General features: G+C 39.6%; 1 protein-coding gene across 1 annotated transcript in view; it reads left to right on the top strand.

The window, feature by feature from the left end:
- The window catches only part of ISY1 (ISY1 splicing factor homolog (S. cerevisiae)), a 27,172-nt gene extending 2,334 nt beyond the window's left edge, over window positions 1-24,838 (top strand). Inside the window, exons 2-9 of the mRNA XM_006870476.1 lie at window positions 2,872-2,937; window positions 3,133-3,175; window positions 7,537-7,649; window positions 12,776-12,893; window positions 16,273-16,395; window positions 17,283-17,401; window positions 24,328-24,414; window positions 24,722-24,838. Coding sequence (XP_006870538.1) covers window positions 2,872-2,937; window positions 3,133-3,175; window positions 7,537-7,649; window positions 12,776-12,893; window positions 16,273-16,395; window positions 17,283-17,401; window positions 24,328-24,414; window positions 24,722-24,829 — 777 coding nt within the window. The 3' untranslated portion in view covers window positions 24,830-24,838. The remainder of the gene's footprint in view (window positions 1-2,871; window positions 2,938-3,132; window positions 3,176-7,536; window positions 7,650-12,775; window positions 12,894-16,272; window positions 16,396-17,282; window positions 17,402-24,327; window positions 24,415-24,721) is intronic.
- Window positions 24,839-25,481: the final 643 nt, after the last annotated feature.

Raw genomic sequence — 25,481 nt, 5'->3', positions numbered from 1 at the left:
AGCGACCCTGAACAGGGTTTCCGAGGCTGTAAATCTTTACGGGAGCAGAAAGCCTCATCTTTCTCCCGCGGAGCAGCTGGTAGTTTCGAACTGCTGACCTCGTGGTTCGCAGCCTGATTCGTAACCACTACACTACCAGAGCTCCTTTTTAATAGAGTAATTATCCTATTAAATACAACTGATTTTTTTTGTGTGGTGGAGGGGGGCATTAAATAGACAGGAGTAAGATGTGAAGGTTAGGGTTAAGACTATGGCTAAGTCTAGGTTAGGCCTAGGATTTTGTTTATTATTAGGGTTCTGGTGAGGACTAGGGTAATCGTTAAGGGTCAGGGTCAGACTAGGGTAGGAATAAGACTTGGTCTAGTTTTTAAGGTTACAATTAGGTTTATTTTTATTCACTTATTTTCTTGAAATCTGTTTGGCTTTCTCATAATTTTTAAGTCCTATTACTACATTATTCCCTCTTTTTGCTTTGTGTTTTTTTATTGTTGCAACTGTATCTCTGGTTTTCTATTTTCAGTCTTATAAGTCTGTTTTGCTTAGCCTACTTCTGTGTCTGGGTGGAATATAGGTGATATTGTCATATATGTTAGTCTCAGGTTGTTGTCTGCTATTGTTGGTTCTCTATCCAAAGAGCTCCCTTCAGTATTTTTTTGTAAGATTTGTCTGATTTTAAAAAATTCTTTCGATTTCTGTTTGTCTGAAAATGACCAATTTTGCCTTCATATTTGATGCAGTTTTGCCGGGCATATGATTCTTGGTTGGCAGTTTGTTTCTTTCAGAGTTTTATGTATGTCATTCTGTTGTCTTCTTGCCTGCATGGTTTCTGCTGAGATATCGGAGCTTATTCTTATTAGTTCACCTTTGTAGGTAACTTTTCGTTTTTCCTGAGCTGCTCTCAGAAGTCTTTTCTTGTTTTTGGTATTGAAAACTGTGATTATATCTTGGTGTTTTTATTTTGGGATCTATCATGTTTGGAGTTTACTCAACTTCTTGAATAACTATTTGCTTGTCTTTCATGATGTTAGCTAAGTTTTCTTCCAGCAACTCTATGGGTATATCTCTTCCTGGTCTGGAATTCCGAAGTTATTCCTCTTGATGTGTCCCACATACATCTTAGACTTTCTTTGAATTTTTTGCTCTCTTTTCTAATTTCTCCCATTGTTTATTGTTGTTAAGTACCATTGAGTTGACTCCAACTCACCTGTCTAGGGTTTCTGAGAAGAAGCTACTGAGTTTGAACTGCCAACCTTGCAATTGTAACTGAAATTGTGGTCCAGTGCTTACTTTACAGTGTCACATGATGACTCTATTAATTTAATATTGAGAGATTTTTCTTCCAGCTCAGTACTTCAATTTTCCATTGATTCTGTTCTGTTTCTGTGCCCTTTAGTGTGTTGTGTATTTCTGAAGTCTTAGTGTTAATCTTCTGGTTTTCTAATTGCTGTTTTTATGTGATTCCTGGTTTTTCAGTTATTTTGTCAGTTTGTTTCCTGAGTTTTTCCATAATTGTCTCTGCTTTTCCTTGATTTCATTGATTGTTTTCTTGATCTTTCTCACAAACCACTGAAGTTGCCTAATTTAACATTCTTTTAAAATTCCATATCGGGTAGTTCGGATACCATTTCTGGTTTTATATTTTCACACTCTATTTTGGTCATTTGTTTGAGGCAGTCTGTCTTGTTCCTTTGTGCAAACAGAAATTGGTCTGTTTTCCCTAAGACGCTGTGGTATTTGTACATAGGCACTCACCACTTTTCTCCTGGTAGATGTGGTAGAATCTGGAAGTAGAAACAGTTAGCTCACTGTTCACTGTTTATGTAATGTAGTTCAGGGCAGGTTCCTGTGCCTCCAGAGGCAGGGGCGCTATACCAGGCACCTGACCCCAGACAGAGCAGAGGCTACACAGCAGAGGGTGCCCTGACTACCAGGAGGGCACAGGTACAAGGAAGAAATGTACCCCCTTGCTACAAATGTCCAGCTGTGTCCTTTGCCTGCAGGTTGCTGTATTAACAGTCACTTACTAAACCTTAAGATGGCTGCGCCTCACCACATTAGCCTACACTGGCCTGTTTATCTTCTCTCACGGCTCCTATGTAGCTTTCTTTTCCACTCGGCACTCAGTCCTCCTCTCTGTCCTTTCCTCTGAGGCTCAGGGCTCCAGGGTCACCATCTATATCTTTCACTGTGTATATTATGTTTTTGTTGGTTCCGTGCATCTGCTTACTCTTTCATCTTGCCCCAAATTCCCCATTAATTACAGTTTTATGTCTTCTTACTTTAAATAATATAAGCATGTCTTTGTTCTAAACACTAATAACCATCATTTCTTAAAGTAGTATTTTATGCAGTGAATATAATCTAGTTTATTTAGCCAATTCGCACTAGGATAGAGTAGAATCTCAATGTAATAGCAGTTGGACATAAAAGTTATTACCATTGTTTCACCGTACTATATACAATGTAAAGGAACTCTGGTAGCATAGTGGTTACAAATTGGGCTGCGAACCTTAAGGTCAGCAGTTCGAAACTACCAGCTGCTCTGCGGGAGAAAGATGAGGCTTTCTGCTCCTGTAAAGATTTACAGCCTCGGAAACCCTGTACAGGGTCGCTATGGGTCGGAACCGACTCGACGGCACTTAGCAACAACAACAACATATACAATGTATTGAATGTTTCTTTCTCTGTGTTTTTTTTCCTGAAGAGAGATTGTAGAGTAAGGTTTAGGCTTGATGTGGATCAGCTCAAACTGAAACTTCCAATGTGTTTAGACCATTATACATTTTAGGTTCCCGGTCTAAACCAGTTGTGAATATTGTAAGAAGCTTGTTACTAGTGTAGTGACAATATGTGCATTTTTCTTCTCCCTAGGAACGAAGACCTTTCCTTGCCTCTGAATGTACTGAGCTTCCCAAAGCTGAAAAGTGGAGACGGCAGGTACTTTCTGGGTGAATCTGGTCTTAGTAGAAGTAGTAAGTCACTGATTATTAATTATCTAAATGATTTTAAACCAGAATCTAAGTATTTTTAATTTAAAATTTTGAATTATATTTTCATTTATAAATATATTTTTCCTATGTTTTCAGGAATATTGAAGTCATAAAAATATATTGCCTTTTATTTATTTTACAGATTATTGGAGAAATCTCTAAAAAAGTGGCTCAAATTCAGAATGGTAAGCTAATGTATCTCTCTTTTAAAGTGCTTGATTCTCAAATCCACAGTTAGACTTAGACAGTTTCATACTCTTCTCTCAAGTGATCCTAAAGGAGAGAGAAAATCAATGAGGACATACAAGATCTGAACTATCAATAAGCTTGTCCTAACTGACATTTTTACACCACTTAACAACAGCAAAATATAATTTCTTTTCCTTATGTGCACTTTGGACATTCATGAGGTTAGAACATATTCTGAACTATAACAAATTCAAAGTTATAAAAATCATACAGATATGTTCTCTGGTTATAACAGAATTAACTTATAAATCTGCAATGAAATTTTCTGGGAAATTCCCAAATATTTGGAAATTAATATACTTTTAAATAATCCATATATAAAAACGGAAACCATAAGATAACTTGGAAAATATTTTAATTGGATAGAATTAAAAAATATATAGCATGTCAAAATTTACAGAATGCAGTTAAAAATGAAAATTTATAGCTTTAAAATAGTAGAAAATAAGAAATGTCTATGATCTGAGCTTCTGACTTAAGAAACTAAAAGGAGAGCAAATTAAGCCCAATGCAAGCAAAATGAAATAATAAAGATAAGATTAGAAATCAATGTAACCAATAGAGAAAGCAAATAAAAAAGATCAATAAACTTGGTAAACCTCTAGCCAGACTTACTAAGAAAAAAGAGGATATTACCAACATCAAGAATGAAATTGGGAATAGCCCCTAAAATTATTTTAAAGGTGATAAGGAAGTATTGTAAACAGCTTTATATCAACAAATTCAAAAAAATGGATGAAATGGAGCTATTTCTTAAAAGATACATACTACCAAAGCCGACTCAAGAGAAGTGGATGATTTTACCCCTCGGGATATTTGACTGTGTCTGGAGAAATTAAGGGTTGTCACAACTGGGACGTGGGAAGAAAGGACTACTACTCACATTTATTGGGTAGAAACCAGGGATGTTGTTAAGCATCGTGCAAAAAATTATCTAGCCTAAGATGTCATTAGTGCCATTGTTTACAAACAGTGCTCTAGAAGAGCTGGATAACCTTGAGCAGTCCTGTATCTGTAAAGGAGTTCTGGTAGGGAGCTGTGGGGTAAAGCACTGGACCATAATGTCAGTTTGAACCATAAGGTCGGTAGTTCAAATTCACCAGCCACTCCTAGGAAACCCTATACAGGGTCACTATGGATCAGAACTGACTTGGCAGCACTTAACAGCAATATCTAAAAAGAAATTGAATTTATAGTTTAAAATCTTGTAGCAAAGAAATTTCTAGGTCTTGAAAACTTTCCTGGTGAGTTCTACCAACATTCAGTTTGGATTTAAGGAAGCGATTATGTCAGTTATACACAGTTTCTTCCAGAAAATTAAAGAAGTCAGCATGACCCTGATACTAAAATCAGAAAAAGAAATTTATATATATTGGACCATTAGAAATAAAACATTTTTAAACATGCTTTTTATAATAGCATCAAAACAGAAGAAATATTTAGTATAAATATTTTTGGTATAGATATATTTGGTATAAATCTAATAAAGCATGTATAGGATCTGTGTACTAAAAATTAGGAAACTGGTGAAAGAGATCAAAGACAACTTGAATAAATGGAGAGATGTATGCAGGTAAGTAAAAAAGTAATGCTACTAGAATTGCAGTTCAGACATGTATGAATTTATTCCAAACAAAACATGATTCTGTGATGACTAGATGGTTGTAGACACATTCTCTCAGTAATATACTTGTCTGAGTTTTATTGTTATTAAGCGCCGTCCCATTGAGTTAGCACCTAACAACATAGCGATTTCATAGCAACCATATATTGGGTTTCCGAGTCTGTATATCTTTGTGGGAGCAGAAAGCCTCATCTTTCTCCTGCTTTGTCTCGTTGTTGTTGTGAAGTGCTGTCGAGTCAATTCCAACTCATAGCGATCCTGTATAGGGTTTCCAAGGAGCAGCTGGTGAGCTTGAACCACTGATCTTGCAGTTCAAATGACTTTGCATTCTGATGCATTAGCCCGCAGCGCCATAGCAAGACTCCTTTGTCTTATTGTTATTTTGTTGTTAAGTGCCATCAAGTTGGTTCTGACCCATAACGACCCTGTATAGAGTTTCCGAGAAGCAGCTGGTGAGCTTGAACCGCTGACCTTGCAGTTCAAATGGCTTTGCAGTCTGGCGCATTAACCCATAGCACCACATCAGGACTCCTTTGTCTCATTAGGGTGCCTTAAAAAAAAGAAGATACTTTTAGTGCTGTGAAAAAGATTATTTTGGAGTCGAGTGAAAACCAAATTTTTAAAAATCAAGTGGACATCTTTCCAAATGCTTTGCCACACATTTATGGAATTTCTGTCCCATAGAATAACAGATTTTCAATGACTCAAGCATTTTAAGGAAGACTGGGAAGACCTCAGAGATGAGCCATGAGAAGGAAGACCATCAACGCCAATGAATGAAGAAATTATAGCTGAAATCCAGAAACTGGTGAAAGAAGTCCATAGAATTACCATTGATGTCATAGCTACTAAAATTGGGATCTCACATAGTTTGACATTTTCAATTTTAAGCAAACATCTTGGCCTCAGCAAGCTTTTCGTTGGATGGATGTGAAAAGAATAGCTCAAAGATCAACTAGCTCAAAGTGCTGATTTTTCTATCAGTCTTTTCAAGAAGATCAAGGCTAAGGAAGATACTTTTATAGAATGATCATAACCAGGGACAAATCTGGATTTAATCTGGACATATCTGTATTATAATAAGATACAGTGAGAAAGGTCCAGTCAAAACAGTGATTTCCAAGGGGATCTGTTGGGCCAGTTAAATTCAAGGCAGGGAGGTCAGCTAAGAAGATTATGGTAACTGACTTTTATTATTCCCAAGGATAATCATAAATTTTCCCAAAGGATACAGGATGATCATGAGAGCTTGTTAGAAAGAAGTTTTAAGAAAATGTAAAAGTGTGTTGGTGAGAAAAAGGCCAGGAAAGTTGTGCCAAGGAATGTCTTTCTGTCATGACAATGCATCTGCTCATTCTTAAAGGAAGCAAGGGCTGTCCCTATGAGAACTTCCTTGGGAAACTGTACCCTATCACATTTGTTGTTGTTGTTGTTAAGTGCCGTCGAGTCAGTTCCGACCCATAGCGACCCTGTACAGGGTTTCCGAGCACATTATAGCCATAATATTTCTCCTTCAGACTTTTTGTTCCCAAAGCTTAAAGAATTTGTACAGGGAATATGATTTAGCACCTACGACTATGCTAAAACTTGTTTTGATGTGATGAGCACAGAATTCTTCAGGGAATGTGAGTTGTTCTTAGGTGCCATTGAATCAATTCCAACTCATAGCAACCGTATGCACAACAGAACAGAACAGTCACTGCCCAGTCCTGCTCCATCCTCACAATCATTAAGCTTGAGCCTACTGCTGCTGTCACTGTACCAGTCTGTCTGGTTCGGGGGTCTTCCTCTTTTTCACTGACCCTCCACTTTACCTAGCATGATGCCCTTTTCCATTATGTCCGAAGTATGAGAGACAAAGTCTGAAGGAGCATTATAGTTTTCCTTCTTCCCACACAGATTTGTCTGTTTTAGCAGTCCTTAGTACATTTAATATTCTTCTCCAACACCATAACTCAAATGCATCAATTCTTTTGCAGCATTCAAAATAACGGGTGGCATAGCTTCTAGCATCACAGTGACACACAATCTACCACAGTGTAACAAACTGACACATGGTGAGGAGAAGGGTTACAGAGATGTAAACTCTGCCTTCAGAAGTGTATAGCCCTAGGTAGAGGATATGTCAACAAGCAATAAGTTTACATTTTGCTGTTTGCTTAATAACGATTTCTACGATTTTTAGCAATACTTTCTGATGTACCCTTGCTCTGTGTTCATGGGTTGGAAGACAGCACAGTAAAGATGTCAGTTCTTTCTCTCTTCAAATAGTGTTACAGTCAAAATCCCAGTAGGATTTTTTGTATGTGTTGACATCCTTGAGAAAGTCTCTGTTATTCCTGATGGTGCTGATCCCACACAGAAAGCTCCTAGACCCGAATGCTTACACCAGCCTCCCAACATTTCCTGACATTTGCCAAGTTTTGGGTTTTTTTCCTCAAGATTTTGCCATTTTAATAGATATGTAAATGGAGCTTTACAGGGTTTTCCAGTTTATATTTCTTCAGTTGTTAATGAGAATAGAGGTTTTCTCCCCAACATTAGTGGGAACTCTGTCCATAGTTCTTGCTCTTTGATTTATTTTGGTGTTAAGTTTTAAAAATAAATGTGAATGAGTACTTTTATGTAGTACACCTTCGTGGATATGATATAAGTGGTATTTTTGTTTCATAGCTGGTTTAGGTGAATTCCGAATTCGTGACCTGAATGATGAAATTAACAAACTGCTGAGAGAAAAAGGTCATTGGGAGGTCCGGATAAAGGAGCTGGGTGGTCCTGATTATGGGGTAAGTGAGCAGTAGTCCCAGTGGCATTTGGTTTGTGAGCTGGTAAGCTTTTTGGCAGGCTGAGTAGATCCCATATGGCTTTGAAGCTCCTTTCCCAGGTTTCCTGCAGTGTTGTTAGGTGCCATCAAGTTTATTCTAACTCATAGCAGCCCTGTGCACAACAAAATGAAACACTGCCCATTTGTGTGCCATCCTCACAATTGTTGTTACACTTGAGCCCATTGCTGCTACCACTTTGCCAATCCATTTCATTGGGGGGTCTTCATCTGTTCACTGACCTTCTATTTTACTAAGCATAGTGTCCTGATAATATATTATATATTATCAGGAGGACTGGTTCCTCCTGATAATATCTGAAGTATGAGAGATGAAGACTAACCATCCTGGCTGCTAAGGAACCTTTCTAGCTGTACTTTATTAACACAGATTTGTTTGTTCATCTGGTGCTTTCAGTATTCTCCAACAGCATAACACAAATGCATCATTTCTTCTATGGTCTTCTTACTCACTGCCCAACTTTCACATACATATGAGGCAATTGAAAATACCATGGCTTGGGTCAGGTGCACCTTAGTCCTCAAACTGATATCTTTGCTCTTGGACATTTTGAAGAGGTCTTATGCAGCATATTTGCCCCGTGCCTAGAATATGCCTTCCATTTCATTTTTGACAACTTCCAATTTTCCTATAGTCATAGTTCATATATTCCATGTTCTGGTTATTAATGAATATTTACAGCTATTTTCATTTTGAGTTGTACCACACCAGCACATCCTGAAAGCTTTACTCATTCATATCATTATACTTAACTCTACTTTGAAGAGGCAGCTTTTCCCCAGTTGTATTCTGAGTTCCTTCCAACCTGTGGGTCTCATCTTCTAGCACTATATCTGATGATGTTCCACTGCTATTCATAAGGTTTTTCACTAAAAACCTTTCTAACCATTCTTCTAACTTCTCCTTCTTTCTAGTCTATCTTAGTCTGGAAGCTAAAACCTGCCCACTGTGGGTAACCCTGTTGGTATTTAAATATTGGTGACATAGCTTCCAACATCACATATCACAGCAACACACAAGCCACCACAGTAGGATAAGCTGATAGATGAGTGGTGGGTGCCACAGAGTGGTACTCAGTAATTAAAAGGAGGCTTGAAAAGTACCTGCTACATACAGAAAACCTGTGAAAAGTATGGGTAGGATAATTTGTTTAAATTCCACAACATATGCCTTAGACTGCCAGCCCCATGCTCTTGAGTAACTCACTTAATCCTCACTACCTCAGTTTCCTTTTTTTTAAGATGAACATGGCCTCCTCTCGTATTGTTACTGAATTCCTTGGGCACTAGATACAGCCATGCAGTCATTGTTGACTTCTTTACATGAGAAGCCTCAGGAAATTCCATTCATTTCCTTATTTAGATTCTTATAAATGCTTTCAAACTTTTAAGACTATGACCATTGCAAATATCACACACAAACACAAATGTTTTATATCACAACCCATTGCAAACAAAATGTACCGAAAAAAATACTACACGCAATGTACTTTGATATGTTTTGTTCTGTTCTGTTTTTTTTTTTTTAAATGTTTGTGACCCACTTAGTTGATGTTACAACCCACTAATGGATCTCAGCTCTAGAAGTGGTGCTCCAGAACCTGAAGCATTTACCTACCTCAGATCACATGAACCAGAGCTATCTGCTCAGAGGGCTGTCATACTAGGGGTTTTAACAAGTCTGTAGAAAAATTCCACTTTATATTATACATGGAATGCATGGTATTTTTCTGTATGTTGGTCTTTTTACCTTTATGACAGTCTAACACAAAACCATAAGTCTCACTTTAGTACCTGATCTTCAAATGAAGCATTTATTGAGCACCTGTTTGGTTCTAGAACACTCTGCTAAGCATTTTCTCCAGCAGTTCTCTGGATTAAGTGAATCCTTAATGAAGTTTTTTCCTGTCATACTGCTTTAAAACAATGCAGAATTTTTTAGCCCTCCTAGAAAACTGATTTCACAAGCATTAAAAATGAATATGTAAAATATTCTTAAGTTCTGCCAGCTAAATTCAACATTATTAATGCCTTTACATATTTTCTTTGAGATTTTTTTAATACTTAAGAATTTTATTTTCATTTTCCATATATAAAAGTAATAAATTATCATTGTAGAAAATTGATAGTTCAGAAAAGTATGAAGAAGCAGAATAAGATTCAATCATAATCTCATTTCCTAGGTATAAGCACTAGAATGCTTCCCTTGTATTCTCCCTCCTTCCCCTGCTTGGGCTTTATTTTTTATTTTTTTATTTTTAATTAAATGTTTTTATTTTGGATTGAGTGAAAGTTTACAGGGCACGTCATCAGCTTCACATTCAACCATTCACATAGCTTGTTTCATTACATTGATTATTATCCCCTCCATATATCATCAGTTAACAGTGTTTCTCTCTATCCTCTTTGGCTTTTTTTTTGGATGGGGGGGGACTTGCCTTTTTGGAATTTACAGTCTCGGCTTTTAGGGAAGGTTTTTACATTTGTCTGTGGATATCCAGGGCTCATGTATGAGATTACTAACAAGCATTACTGAATAATCAGATGAGGGACAGTTTGCTATGTCTACTAGGTAGCTAATGTCTGATCCTCAGAGCCTATGGTTTGGACGGTCAACAACACTTGGGCCCCCAGGGGCTTGACCTCCTGACCGGGTCTGCTCGGTCTGCATCCGAATCCTCTTTATTTATTGTTTGTTTAAGGGACGCTGCCTGTCTTAGGCAGTCAGTGCGAATTCCTCAGTCTTACCAGTCATTGAAACTCCTTGCAGCATGGCAATGGCTCTGTCTTAAGTTGCCGAGGTTCCACGTGATCCTTACCCGTCTCTGGCCACACGACCAGCATAAACAGCCGCCATCCGAGGAAGGCAGGGAGGGAGGAGATCGGCTGGGGACCCCATACGCAAGACGTTGCCAGCCCACCACCTGCTCTAAGGTGACCAAGCAGGATCACTATGCTGAGGTTCAATCAAGTTCTTAGGGGATCTTACTCTCTAGCATGGGTAGCAAATTAGTAGCCACTCAATGCTCACTTTAAGAATTACTTATATCATAAATTTGAGCATGTAGCTGATGAATATCCACAGACAAGTGTATATTGTTCCACAACCTCCTAAAATGCTGTTGGATTAAGTTCCAATCAAGTTCTGGATTACTGAAAGATAACACAAATCTACTTATACCATGAGTAATCTTAGCTGGGAGTGTAATCTGGATATATTGGGTCCCTGCTTGGGCTTTAGCTGATTATTATTTCCATTGTTTTTCTTTAAATGCCTTTCCATTCTTCACATCATGCTTGTCCTATGTATTTTGGTTCCAGGTTTGTAATTTATTTTCACAGTAGCAATTTTGATTATATAAGCAGCATGTATTTATCATTTTGGTGGGTTTTCTATGCATATGTTTGTTTTCACAGAAAATAGTTCATATTCTAGTAACACATTTTCATGTCGTGAATCCAGAGTTGGAAAAATCGGACAGAAAACACCTGTAAATGTTTATGAAAATTAACCTGTTTTTTACATTTTTGTTATATTTGCTTGATCATTTTCTGTGTATGTCTTGAGATTTGTTTTTGAAGTATTTAAAAATACACTGAATACGTCATGCTCATTTGCCACTTAATGCTTCTATTGCATTTTCTAAGAATAAGAGTTTTTTCTAATGAAACAAAGGTAAGTTTTCAGAATGTAAGAAATCTAACTTATATACAATTTTTTTCTTGGATTGACTGCACAGCAATGGGTTTGTTTGTTTTTTATTTTTCTTCCTAGAGCATTTTTGTCTCCTCTGCCCAGGATCACATGCTAGTTTTTGTTGTCGACGTTATTTTTAGTGGCTAGAATACCTCTTCTGGATTTGTTTGTCTTCTACTAATTTTCATTTAGGTTGCTTGCAATGTTTTCTTAAGCTTGTGTCATTTAATATTGTATCTTAAGCATTTTTTAGTCAATATGAGAGTTTCATAAGAGCCATCACTTATAAGGTATAGAATATATGTTGTTGTTAAGTGCCATCTAGTTGGTTCCAGCTCATGGCAAACCTATATAGAGTTTCTAAGGAGCGGCTAGTAAGTGTGAACCACCCACCTTGAGGTTCAAACTGACCTTGCTGTTGGATGTTTATTCTACTGTGACACACCAAGAATATATGTTGTTGTTGTTAAATGTCATTGTGTTGGTTCCAACTCATAGCAACCCTATATAGGGTTTCCAGATTGGTAGGTTTGAATTACTGGCTTTGTGGTTCAAAATCCAGTGCTGACCCTACAGCGCCAGGAGTACTGTATATGAAGTAAGTTTAAAAGTATTGATATAGAATAATAGAAACCTTTATTTAAAATATCAAAATGGGAAGCTAATGTTTCCTACCTTATCCTCTCTCTGGATATATACACTTCTGAAGGCAGTGTTTCCCTCTCTCGAGCCCTTCCTCAAAGAATTCTGTGCTCTTTGATTTACACCATGTCAAAATGACAGTTTTGGGTCCCCATGGAAGTCAAATCATGTTCCCTCTAGATGTTGAGATTTGGGGATAAAATGAAGCCTGAAGGGACAAGATATATGGGGTAACGATGCATGTAGGATATATGGGGTAACAAGACTAAGACAAATGTATTGAGAGAACTTGCCCACAGCCATCCACTGATTATCACAGAGATGTGTTTAAACACGTTTTATATGGAATAATTCCATACATATTTGAAATGGAACCATAGTAGCAATACTTTTGGACTTACTGTCACATTCTATAAGGGATAATGATTTAATGTAGATAATTATCCTGTACTGTCAAACAGCAATGATTGTGAGAGAGGCACAATATTGGGCTATAATGTGTTCTGTGTACATAGGGTTGTTGAGTTGGAACTCACTTTGTGGTGCTTAACGGTAGCAACAACTGTTAGATATGTTAGTTGATTATTTAAAGGGATACAAAAAAAAGCATAATAACCTCCTTTGTGCATAAATATTTTCCATGTTTAGCATTATTGTCTTAAAATATACTTAAACATGGTAATAGTGGGTTTAAAGATAAGATCCATTTTCTCTTTTTCCCTCCCAACAAGAAAGTTGGCCCTAAAATGCTGGATCATGAAGGAAAAGAAGTTCCGGGAAATCGAGGTTACAAATATTTTGGAGCAGCAAAAGATTTACCTGGTGTTAGAGAACTATTTGAAAAAGAACGTAAGTAACTCATGTTTGTAAAGGCTGTAGCCTCTAGTTGGTAATAATCATAATGGAGGTATTCTAGATGCTAGGTGTTTTTCCTATATTATTTCTTTACAACAGTCATGTATCGTAAGAATGATTATTCCATTTTGAAACAGAAACCTTAACTGGGTGTTGAACTTGCCATCCCGAGGCAAGTTGTGGCGAGAGAGTGAGCCTAGCATTGGCTGGTGCCAAAGTCTCTGCTCTATAAACATGCCAGTCCGTCAGTCTGAATAAGGAGTTTTCCTGTTCAGACTCTGAAGTCCCATCAAATCAGGTTCATGTTTCAGTTATTTTTCAGTAGCTGAAAACCACCTGAATAAATAAAAAATCTTGGGCAGAACCCCAGTATGTGAACATGGATCACAGTGGAACTACCCTATGTGAATAAAGTGGGGTGCCCTCCCTTGTCCTCTCTTCCCCTCCATTATCCACCTTCCACAATGGCCCCCAAGATTAAGAGTTTTCAAACATACAACTTGAAACCACTGGTCTACAGTTTTAGTGCATTTGAATTTTGCCTTTTTTTTTTTTTTTTCCTTCATCGTGATATGGGTAAAAGTCTACAGAACAAACTGGTTTCCATTTGACAACATACACTGTTGGTTGATTGCAGTTCCCACAGTGCAATAGCACTTCTTACTTTCTCCCTGTGTTTTCTGTTTCCAGTTGTCCTACCTTCCTATCCCCTCCTGCCTTCTGAGCTTTAGCCCTGGGCCAATGCTGCCCTTTTGATCTCATGTGGTTGATTGTTCTAAGTGGTGTGTACCTCCCTGGTGTTATTGTTCACCGTAGACTTGAAAGTTGAGCCATATGGGTGAGTTTAGTTTGAGTTTTGCTTTTTGGAAAAGTAGTCTAAACACTCAAAGAAACGTGATAACATATTCTCCCCACTGGTGGCATTTTGCTATATTTCCTTCCAATTGGATTTTCTGTATTTTCAAAACAGTTACACTTTTCCCTAGATCCTTTGTTTTTGTTTTGTTTTTTTAAAATTCATTATGCCAAAACTAGTTTTACATGCTTCATTACCATTACTTAAAAATCATTCAAAGTTTAAATATCAAATTGTAATTATATTTTAGTTATGGAAAGTTATAAAATACAGAAAACCAGAGAAATATTACCTACATGTTCACAACTTATGGAAAATGATTGTTAAAATCATCGTGGTGACAACTGGGTTCTTGCCCTACAGTTTGTGAAGGGCTAGGGTGGAGAGAGAGCTCCTAAATAGAGATGATGCTGTATGAGATTTTGCTGTATATGTTAGTTTCGTTTTTGCATTTACACTTTTTCTAAATTTATTTTCATGTATTCTAGTCATCGATTTTTTTTTTTTTTTTCCTTAAACAAGAAAGTGCATATCTTGGTGTTGCTGAGTCTAATTCAGTTAGTACAAATAGAGCCAAAGTCCTCTTGAGTCCCTCATTCCAGTGTTTCCTGTTAGAGATCATATTAGTTATCCATTTGGTGTGTACCTTTCCAGGCCTTTTTTCATGCATTTAACTTGTTTTTTTCATCCGTCAAATTGTATCACTGTAAGTGGCAGATGATTCAACCCAAATCAACTTACACAGAAGAGCAATATATTGGGAAAAGCCTATGGGTTGTTTAGTTTCAGGAGTGGTTGAATCCAAATCACACATTCTCAATGGTTCAGTTTCAATTTTCACTGTGTGAGCTTTTTTCTCTGCTATGCTTTCCACTTACGATGGCAAGTTGTTTGTCATCTTGTCCTCTCTCCACAATCGATCCCTTCTCAACCAGTTCATACAGAATTCTCAGAACTGAGTCTCATTGACTGTGGTTTTATCATAGTTCCATTATTAGAAAAACAATTTTTGTGACCAGAGTTCAGTCACATCCCTTTTCCTGGGTCTAGCAAATATGGTGGTCATCATTCAGAAGACATGAATTCAGAGAGGCAGAGGATGGACAATGTGCTATTACCAATAGTGGGAGGAGGAAATGGATAATGGTCTGCTAGGAAAAAGTGACTTCCCCATAGCTGTTATGTTGTATATAATGTATATATGAAAGACTAATACTCTGTTGACACCCTTCTATATTTATACTTACAGCACTATTAAAAGACAGAGTAGAGTATGGTATAGATTAATCATATTTTGCATAACCATTCTTCTGTTGATAGACTTCTAAGTTGTTTTCAGTTTTTCACAATTATAAGGATTTTTACTAATCTGATGGGTGAAAAAGATAATAATTTTGTTTTTTTTATTTCCTTGCCCTGATTATGAATGAAATTGATCATTATATTTGATTACTAATTGAAATGTTCATAATTTGATTGTTTTCTTCTAAAAGTTACCAATGTTTACCGTTTGACTAATCTGTTGGGGTGCCATTTCTTTTTGATTTGCAAGAAATACTTAAAAATTGTTAGACATTCCATGTTCCAATTACTAATGGATATTTGCAGCTGTTTCCTTTTATTTGAGTTTTGTCACATCAGCAAAAGAAGGTCAGTCCTGAAAACTTTATCCACACCATTAAAGTTGATTCTACTTTAAAGAAGCAGTTCTTTCCCAGTTGTACAGTTGTTTTGATTGCCTTCCAACTCCACGCCTTTATAGCCCTCCCATTTTAGGTAGCCAGTGTCTAAGTTGCCCATGCCTATCAACCCGTGTACAGGGGGGTAGGTGTGATCCTTAATGTGAAGACTCCTTCTCTCTCAATTGGTATTTTGAGCTACTGTGTCCATAAGTATAGGTCAAGTTCATCAAATTGTAACAATTTATACCTGCTTCCTTTATTAAATTTCTTAATCTTCCTCTAATTGGGTTCTGGTCATCAAGCCATTGAGGCTAGGTCAGGTGGTTACTAGCTGCAAGTTTGGTTATTCTTGTGCATCTCCCCTCACTTCATATCAGCTAGATGCTTCACTCTCAGCTCTAGCCCTCGGTGGCTAGGTCCATGTCCATGGGCTCAGGTGTCCCCAAGTCTGCCTACACTTCAGACCAACCAGCCCTTCCTCTTCCCTCTCTTATCTCAAGGTCGACACAAGTGTGGAACATGGTCAAACTCAGCCCATATCTTCATTGCTGCCTTTCCCCCAATTCTATTCACAATTAGACCAGTGTGGTTGCCAGCAAGCTTACTTGCCTGCTTGTGTGTTCCCTTTGAGTTTCAGTCTTGGAGAGAGTGTAAGCATTGATTTTTAAAAGGTTGATTTACAAAGTATATCAAATAATGCTGTATAATCATGACCGTAGAAAAGTGCCTGTTTCACTTACTCTTGATGTGTACTATATGGATGCATATCTCCATACAGGAAAAAGGGTTTTGTGTGGTTGTGATTTGAGAGACTAATTCATGTTATTTCTTTTAGCTCTTCCTCCTCCAAGAAAGACACGAGCTGAGCTTATGAAGGCGATCGATTTTGAGTACTATGGTTACTTAGATGAAGATGATGGTGTTATTGTGCCTTTGGAACAGGAATACGAAAAGAAACGTAGGTCTATGGGAATTGCATGCTATCGATGACATCTAGTTTCTGTTTGCTCCTTTGAAATGCTTTATGCTAAAAGGGAGTTTTCTTTGTTGTTAATGATCTTCAGAGTATGTGGAGTTACTGTCTTTCTCCTAAGAACTATAAGAAGAACCCCAGCAGCTCAGTGGCAATGTGCTCAGCTGTGGTTTGCTCCTGTAGATTCCTGGCTGGGAAACACTCTGGGCTGTTCTACTGTGTTCTATGGGGCCACTATGAGTCTAAGTTGGTTTAATGCCCGTTCAGCAATAACAAGGGCTGTGTTGAGCCGGAAGCAGGCTGGGAGAGTACACAGAGCTGTGTGTGGCCTGGCCTCTGTCCACTAGGACTTCACCATATTGATTTTTTCCAGACTGATCTTCCTGGAAATTGTGAAATGGTGCCCAGTAAAATAGTTTTTAGATCTGTTTCAAACACCTTTGATTCCCTTTCTGAATGCTTCCTCCGTGTCAGGTACTCTGCTAAGCATTTATAAGTATTCTTTTGAGGCTTCACAACAACTCTGTGAGGAATAAGCTGTTATTAATCCCCATCTTACACATTGATCTGGAGTTGGCCGGAGTTCTTTTCCAGCCATCCTGCTTTCCTGCTCCTGCTTTCCAGTGGACATGTGGAACCCACTCAGATTGTTGAACTGTAGAGGATCTGGGAACCTTTTCTCAAAAGCCCTAGTAGAAATTTAAAGCCAGGGCTGTTGGTAAGACTAGAGTGCCCCTCACATCCATTTCCTGACCATTGGGACAGAATGAAGGGTGTCTTTTTCCAGGAGGACATCTTGACTTTTCCCTGCATAGAGTTTGAAGCTTCTTATAGAGACAGGATTAATAGTATCTACTCCCCTTTGTCTTCAGTCAGAACCGAATTAGTGGAAAAATGGAAAACAGAGAGAGAGGCCCGGCTGGCAAGAGGAGAAAAAGAAGAAGAGGAGGAGGAGGAAGAGATCAATATCTATGCTGTCAATGAAGAGGAGGTATATGATTGATGAGGATGGGGGGCTTGACTCAGGTATGGGGTTGAGGAGGAGGTAGGGGGTTGAGAAGGAGGTAAGGGATTGAGGAGGACATAGGGGGTTTAGGAGGAGGTAGGGGGTTGAAGAGGAGGTAGGGGATCTCCTTGCTTCCGGAGAGTGAGTGAAGGGGCCCAGAAGGAGGCGCAGCTGTCTCTCTCTCCAGCCTAGCCCTCAACTTTCTTACCTCACAAGATTATAGGGAAGCTTTCATAAAGGAGTGAGAATACTTTGTAAACTATTTTATACCAGGTATTATTTACTTAATTATTACATATGGACCATCCTGGAGTCCTGGTGTGGTGCTGTGGGTTAATGTGCTAGACTGCAAAGTCGGTTTGAACCGCAAGGTTGGCAGTTCAAGCTTACTAGCTGCTCTTCAAAAACCCTACACAGAGTCACTTTGGGTCGGAACCGACTCGACGGCACTTAACAACAACCTGGACCCTCCTGAGATATACTAGAACTGGATGTATAAACACATGACTTCATCATTTCTTTTTAAATGGCAGTGCTTGTAACTCTTTGTTGTGCAGCATCCCCGTTGTACCAATGTGAAACAAGCCCCGAGCAGACAAGGGCCTCCCTCAGAGGTTCATGGTTAGGGACAGAATTATTATCTATGACCCCTGCCTCTCAGGTACTACCTCGTAGTTTCTGGGTCTCCTGCAGTGCCTGGCATGTGCAGGCATCCCCAAATAGTCATAGATCTGAACCGACTTGCTAGTCTGAGAAAGAGGAGGACACTCATTCATGTACAGTGATGGGTCAGGCACTGTGTGAAGAGCTTGCTGAGACATCACTGGTGAGGTACCAGGCTCAGAGAGGTGTAGTTCTTTGTCCAGGTCAGCCAGCATACAGAGGCCATGGGTCCATGGTCAGGTCTGGTGGATGCTGGAACAGGAAGGCAATGTGTTCCAGGAAGATTCTCCCTCATAGCAGACAGGCTCCCTCACCATGGAGCTGTGAGCCAGCCGCACCCAGTGCATAGGGCCCTGCAGGGAGCATGCTCCCCATTAGTGCAGACTCTGAATGGACACGTGGGCAATGAGGACTGTGATTGAACTGAGAGAGCAGTGTGGGTGAAGGTCCTATCCCCAAGGAAACTTCTAATACATCGTTTTATAAAACTCTGACTCAAGGTGTTGTTGTTTTGATGTTGTTAAGTGCCTTTGAGTCTGTTTCGACACATTAATGACCCTGTATAGGGTTTCTGATGAGCAGCTGCTGAGTTTGAACCACCAACCTTGCAGTTCAAACCAACTTTGAAGTTGAGTGAAGACTCTGATTCAAGATATACCCACACTAACTTGCCTTATTACATATGTGTTATTGTTGTTAAGTGTCCTTGGGTCATTTCCAACTTATTTAACTTAGGTAATTGTGGATGTGTGCCAGCAAGTCAGTTCCGATTTATAGAGACCCTGTATAAGGTGTATGAGGCTGTAAATCTTTACAGGAGCAAAAAGCTTCATCATTCTCCCATGGAGCAGCTGGGGGATTCAAACTGTCGACCTAGCAGTTAACTGCCCAACGCATATCCCACTATTACACCAGAGCTCCTTCATTTAACATACAGAGGTGGGGGGGTGGGACTTTAATGGTGGATTAGGGAGAAGTACGGTACAGACCTTCAACAGTAATAAAATAGAATACTGGATGAAGTGGGTTCAGGGGACAGTCCCAGAACTCTAAACTACATATAAAGGAATATTTAGAAGGACCAAAGGCTTACTACTAGTGAGATTTGTAGCAGAATCAAGAGAAGTGGTGTTTTCTGATCTGTGGCTGCCAGCGGGTGCTGGAGCGGCCATCTTGAACGTTGATGGAGTAGGATCAGAGGATTGCTTCCCACTGCACCTCAGAGGTCTGACTGATCATCAAAGATAAAGATGTGAACATTTTTTTCCTGTTCATTGATCTCTCACTATCTGCACACCTCGACTCTGGTGACTAGAAGGGGTGCTGGAGTGAGTAGATACCCCCTAGGGAGGATGCCTACTAGGCATGCTCATGGATCTACTCAGCAAAGACCACAGCACACAGAATCTAAGAAGGGGGAGAGGTCAACAGGAATTGCTTGAAACAGAATGGTCTCCCAGAACAGCTCCCGCCTGCTGAATGAGGGGTGTTAAAGTCATACTTACATTTTGCTGCATTTTTTTTTTTTTTTTTTTTTTTTTTTTTTTTTTTTTGTTTTTGGCTTTTGTTTTCCATTTTGGTTTTTTTTTTTTTTTTTGTTTTTTTGTTTTTTTTTTTTGTTTTTTTTGGTTCCCCTTTTACCTTGGGCGCTGGCACTTTCTCTCGCTATGTTACCCAAGAAGAGATAGCAATTGTGGTCACATAGCCAAGCTACAATCACACCCTGTCAAATCCTACCATCCACATCAGATAGACAGCCAACACCTACTACCGTGCTCTGAGTTGAGTAATAAGAAAAGTAAAAAGGATAGCAAATCTCCTGATCACATCTATCTGGAGACAATCCGAAAGCTTAATAAATCAACACACATCCATCTAATTATTGAAAACACATCTAATTGAAGACGTCTAAGAGGCAGTCAAAGATCTCTGCACATGTCCAGAAACAAGATAGAGTAATTGAAACAAATGAATTGCTGGTAGACTTAGACTTCCCATTGAAAGGAGGGTAGGCTTTGGAACTGCCTGAGAAGGAATTCAGGAGAATGATATTGAGGTGCATCCAAATGCCCCACAGAGGGGTTGAGAAAAATTAAGTCAGGAAAGCACTACAGGAACAATCAAATAAGATAGAAATAGCAATTCAAAACCTGCAAAAAGAAGTCCAAATGATCAGTAGTAAATTATCAGAAATGGACAATACACTGGAAGGGCAAAGGAGTAGAATTAAAAAGATGGAAGCCAGAACCAGCGAACTTGAAGACAAGTCTCTCAGTACTGCTAAAATAGAAGAGCAAGCAGAAAAAAAGAATTAAATCTGAAGACATTGTAAGGTTCATGTGGGAAAACATGAAGAGGAATAATCTCATGATTATTGGAATTCCGGAATAGAATACCACAGAGGAGATAGTTGAAAAGCTGCTGGAAGAAAATTTCCCTAACATCCTGAAAAATGAAAAGATAAGCATTCAATAAGCTGAACAAACCTCTGGAAGGATAGACCCCAAAAGAAAATCACCAAGACATAGCATAATCAAGCTCTCCAGAATCAAAGTCGGAGAGAATCCTGAAAGCATCTAGGGAAAAGGGAAATGTTACTTATAAAGGCAAGCAAATCAGAGTAAGCTCTGATGTTTCAGCAGAAACCATGCCAGCAAGAAGGCAATGGGGAGACATATATAAAACCATGAAAGAAAAATAACTGCCACCAAGAATTCATCTACCCAGCAAAGCTGTCAATCAAATATGACAGTGTAATAAAAACATTCCAGGATAACATACAAAGATTAGAATTTACTACATAAAAGATAGAGGATAGTTACATCATCACAAATGGGAACCATGACCTAACCATGGTCCTGGGAAGTAACTCAGCTGAGACTGGCAAGATTGAGGGCAGTTAACTCGAGAGTGGTCCAGGTAGAGCAGATGGTGTGTGCTGAACATTGTAGGAATACGAGGGAAGGAAACAGGCTGGTGTGGTAGGGCAGAGAGAAAGAGGAGCTGGGGGCTAGGCAGCGTCTCAGACTCCACTAATGAGGGTTTGTTTCTTCATTATACAAGCAATGGCTTTGTTTCTTTTATTTTACTTTTGATTTTGAGATGATTATAGGTTTGCAGGAAGTTGCAAGGATAGTTCCTAGAGGTCTCATGTGCTCTTCACCCAGTGATTATGTATTACATGGTGTCCAAACCTGGGAGGTGACAGTGCTACAGTGTGGTATACCCACTATCACAGTGAAGACAGGGCTGTTTCATCACCACAGAGATCTCCTCCTGTCCCTTCCCCCCTCCCCCCTGACGCAAACACTCCATCCCTAAGCCCTGGCAACCATGGGCCTGTCTTCCATCCCTAGAGGCTTGACATTTTGAAGATTTGTCAGTGGAGTCATGCAATACATCACTTTTTGAAATTGGCCTTTGCACCCAGCACTGTGCCTTCCCTGGGGGTCTTCCCAGGTTGTTGTGTGTCAGCCGGTCATCCCTTCAGGCTGAGCAATTATCCACGCTCAGAAAAGTCCCCTGTCAGTGTGCAGGTCAGTGAACTTCCTCCACAAGGTGAACACAGCCACGTAGAGGTGGAGGATGAAGAACTAACAGAACCAGCTCCCAGGAGCTCCTCACTCTTCTGACTTCTTGATGGTTGGTAAGTGCCGTAGAGTTGGTTCTGAATCATAGCAGCCCTGTATAGGATCAACTAGGAGCAGCTGGTGGGTTTGAACTGCTGACCTTGTGGATTGCTGCCATCACAGCGCCATACCACGAGTCCTGACATCTAATAACCCATTATTCTTACCTGTTGTTTTTTCATTTTTGTTTTGTTTTTAATACTATGTTTTCTGTGGAAGTTGATGCTGCAATATAGGTTCTCATTTGACAGTTTCTAAGTGACATTTGGTGTGGCGCTCTGGGTTAATGCGCTGGACTGCAAAGTTGTTTGAATCGGAAGGTCAGCAGTTAAAGCTCACCAGTCACTCCTTGGAAACCCTGTACAGGGTTGCTATGGATCAGAACTGACTCAACAGCACTTAAACAGCAACAACAACAAGTGACATTAGTTGCATTCTTCACAATGTGTCAACATGAGCTTTAATTGTGTTCTGGTTGTTCTGTGTTCAGTACTCTAGTTGCCCTATCTGTTTATCCTGTCACTTTGGTTAGAGAAATTGTTGATCTTTTAATCTCATGTATCATATTTTTGCATAAAGAAAAACATGCCTTCTGTTTTTGTTTGCCAACTGCCCTGCCCTCTCCCCTCGGGTATTTTCTTAAGCCCCAGTATGCCAATTTTTTAAGTATGTTTTTTCAAAACAAGTTAGCATTAAAAAAAATATCTCTGGGATTGGTGGGAAACAATTGACAAACCAACAGAAGGCACCACATGTTATTTGTGAGAAATACAAGATTTTTTTTTTTAATGGTCCACTGCACTCCTGGATAATATTTTTTATTTTGTGGGCCAGTCATATTTCTCTGAAAGGTGACCTTGAGATCATTTCAGTTCAAAGTTTAAAGGGCAGTAGTCTCAGGGATTCCTCTAGTCCTAACTGGTCCAGTAATTCTGGACTGTTTTTTAATAGTTTGAGTTCTGTTCTGAGATTTTCTCTCATTCTCTCAGGGTACATCTGTTGTGGCCCTGGTCAGCATGGTCAGTAGTGGTAGATGGTGACCATTTGGCTCTGGTCTCTGGGTAGGCTACTAGCCCTCTAGACAAATTTCTTCTCTGAAGCTTTGGTTCCCTTTTTTCTCGTTTACATCTGATGAGTAAAAACCAGAAGTCGTATCTGAGATAACTACTTACTATCTTTGAAGATCCCAGACTTTACTCACCTCATTAGGTTGGAAAACATGAACTATATTATGCCAGTTGACTGAGTTGTCCTTTGAGATTAAGCCTGTGACACTGTTGGATAAGCGTTGGACTGCCAACTGCAAGATCTGTGGTTCGAGCCCACCCATCACTCTGCAGGAGAAAGATGAGGCTTTCTACTCCTGTAAAGATTTATAGCCTTGGAAACCCTGTGCAGGGTCACTATGAGTCAGATTTGCCTTGATGGCAGTGACTTTGTTTTGCTTTTTAATATAACTGGGGTCATGCAAACTATTGTATCTGATGTCCGTGGGTGTTTGCATAGTGTTCACATAGGTGCTATTACAAATAGTAGTAACTGAAAGTTTGCCAATTTGAATCTACCAGCCACTGTGCGAGAGAAAGATGTGGTATTCTGTTTCTGTAAAGATTTATAGCCTCAAAAACCCTGTAATGACAATTCTACTGTGTCATGTAGGGTTGCCATGAGTCAGATTTGACTGACAGTAGTAGGTTTGTTTGGGTTGAACTTCCTCGTGAGTGGTTCTGGCGGAAGTCATGCCTATTGAGTCTGGATTGAGTGTGGAAATACTAACACTATCAGGGAGCCTGTGTGGGAAGGGACTGCGCTGAGCCTCTGGCTGAGGGGCACACAGGGGCCTTAGTGCCTCACAGTCACCCTTCTCTTTAGTACTTGGGAAATACTAACGTCCACATTTTGACTTTTGTTTGCGAGTAATCTGTATTGACTTAGATGCAGCCTGGATTCACCATTGTTTCTAAATGTATTTTTTAAAGTTTTATTTTTAAAAAAGGTTCACAAGGTTCAGAGACCAAAAACGCATGTACAGATAATTCAGCAAAGAGTCTCATCCATAGCCCATCCCCATCCACTTTGTTCTTACTGCTATTGTTGTTGTTGTTGTTGAAAGCCATCCTGTATAGGGTTTCCGAGGAGTGGCTGGTGGGTTTGAACCACTGACCATGTGGCTCACAGTCCAGTGCTGATCCTATACCACTGTGATTGTTGTTGTTGTTAAGTGCCGTCGAGTCGGTTCTGACCCATAGCGACCCTGTACAGGGTTTCCAAGGGTGTAAATCTTTATGGGAGTAGAAAGCCTCATCTATCTCCCGCGGAGCGGCTGGTAGTTTCGAACCGCTGACCTTAAGGTTCGCAGCCTGATTCGTAACCACTACGCTACCAGAGTTCCTAGTAGCTGTCTATTCTTAATTTCTTTTCTTACATAAAAAGTAGCATAGTTCACAGAGTTCTGTTGGTTTTATTTTTTTAATAAAGTATCTTGAATATCTTCCTTAGTACAGAGCTTCCTCATTCCTTTTTAAATTTTGAAAACATTACAGCATAGTGCATATCATAGAGGGGCCAATACTGATGTAACTGGTCTGTTGATGGACTTTGGGTGGTTCTCTGTTTCAGTCTGATGAGGAAGATGGCCAGGAGAAAGGAGGCGAAGATGGACAGCAGAAGTTCATTGCTCATGTCCCAGTGCCATCCCAGCAAGAGGTAGGATGGGGGATGAGTAGATTCTGCTTATCCATTCGGGTGGCTTTGAATCCTGACCACATGGTGCTTGTCACTGTGGACTCCAGAAGGGGCCAGCAACATCTGCTTTAAATAAAACCAGTCAAGTATCTTAGGGCTCCAGTGTTTGCTGCAGTAGAATTCTTACAGAAGCGCTCCTTAGGGTTATCTGGATTTCAAGTCACACCTCTTGATAGACTGTCCTCACGGACTACCTTCTAGCAGGGCCTGCAGGGTGGGGACTTTGCTGAGGAGTGAAACATTAGCCCTTTTCTCTTCATGTCCATAGATTGAGGAGGCACTTGTACGAAGGAAGAAGCTGGAACTTCTTCAGAAATATGCCAGTGAGACCCTACAGGCCCAGAGTGAAGAAGCCAAACGGCTGTTGGGATATTAATGGCCACAGGGTGGTCATCGAGGTCCCCTCTGGCTCCATGTGCTGACCTGTAAGACTCCTGCACACTCTGCCATTCTGGGACTGCAGACAGCCAGGCAAGAAGCTCACTCACTTCTCCTTCCCTCTTCTTTCACTGTTTCCTTGCCTTGTGTGTTGACCAGAAGAAGGGTTCTGCCCCATGTCTCCTCCCTGGCAAATGAACACTTCAGCCACCACCTTTGTGCAAATATTTTTCGTCCATTTATTTTCATTTTGAAGTTTGTAAGACAGATTGCTCTCTGTCTGCCTGTGTTTTATTTAGGCTTGTACTGTGATTGAGGAGGGCGGAATCAATTCATGGCCAACATTAAAAAATGAAGTTTCCCTTAAAAAGACATTTATAACTTCTTTCAAAATAAAGATAATGTTCCATCCCTGCTCCCACTTGCTGGCAGTTAGCCAGAGCTGCCCCTTTGCCTCTTGAGGCTCCACTGCCCCGGCCTCTCTCATTCCTGTCTGGGTGGAGGACTTTGAATTTGCTACCTCTGTTTTATAACTTGTGCAAGAGCTATTTTCATTAAAGATTTTTGTATGACCAGAAGCCTCCCTGTCTGCAGCTTGGTGCCTTTGCTAACGACTGAAGAGATGGTTGAATCAGACTGTGAGGCTCAGA

This window comes from Chrysochloris asiatica, unplaced genomic scaffold, assembly GCF_000296735.1.
Source record: "Chrysochloris asiatica unplaced genomic scaffold, ChrAsi1.0 scaffold00142, whole genome shotgun sequence".
In the NCBI taxonomy this organism is placed as follows: domain Eukaryota; kingdom Metazoa; phylum Chordata; class Mammalia; order Afrosoricida; family Chrysochloridae; genus Chrysochloris; species Chrysochloris asiatica.
The sequence above is the reverse complement of the archived record's forward strand: the minus strand, read 5'-3'. Positions and strand labels throughout refer to the sequence as shown.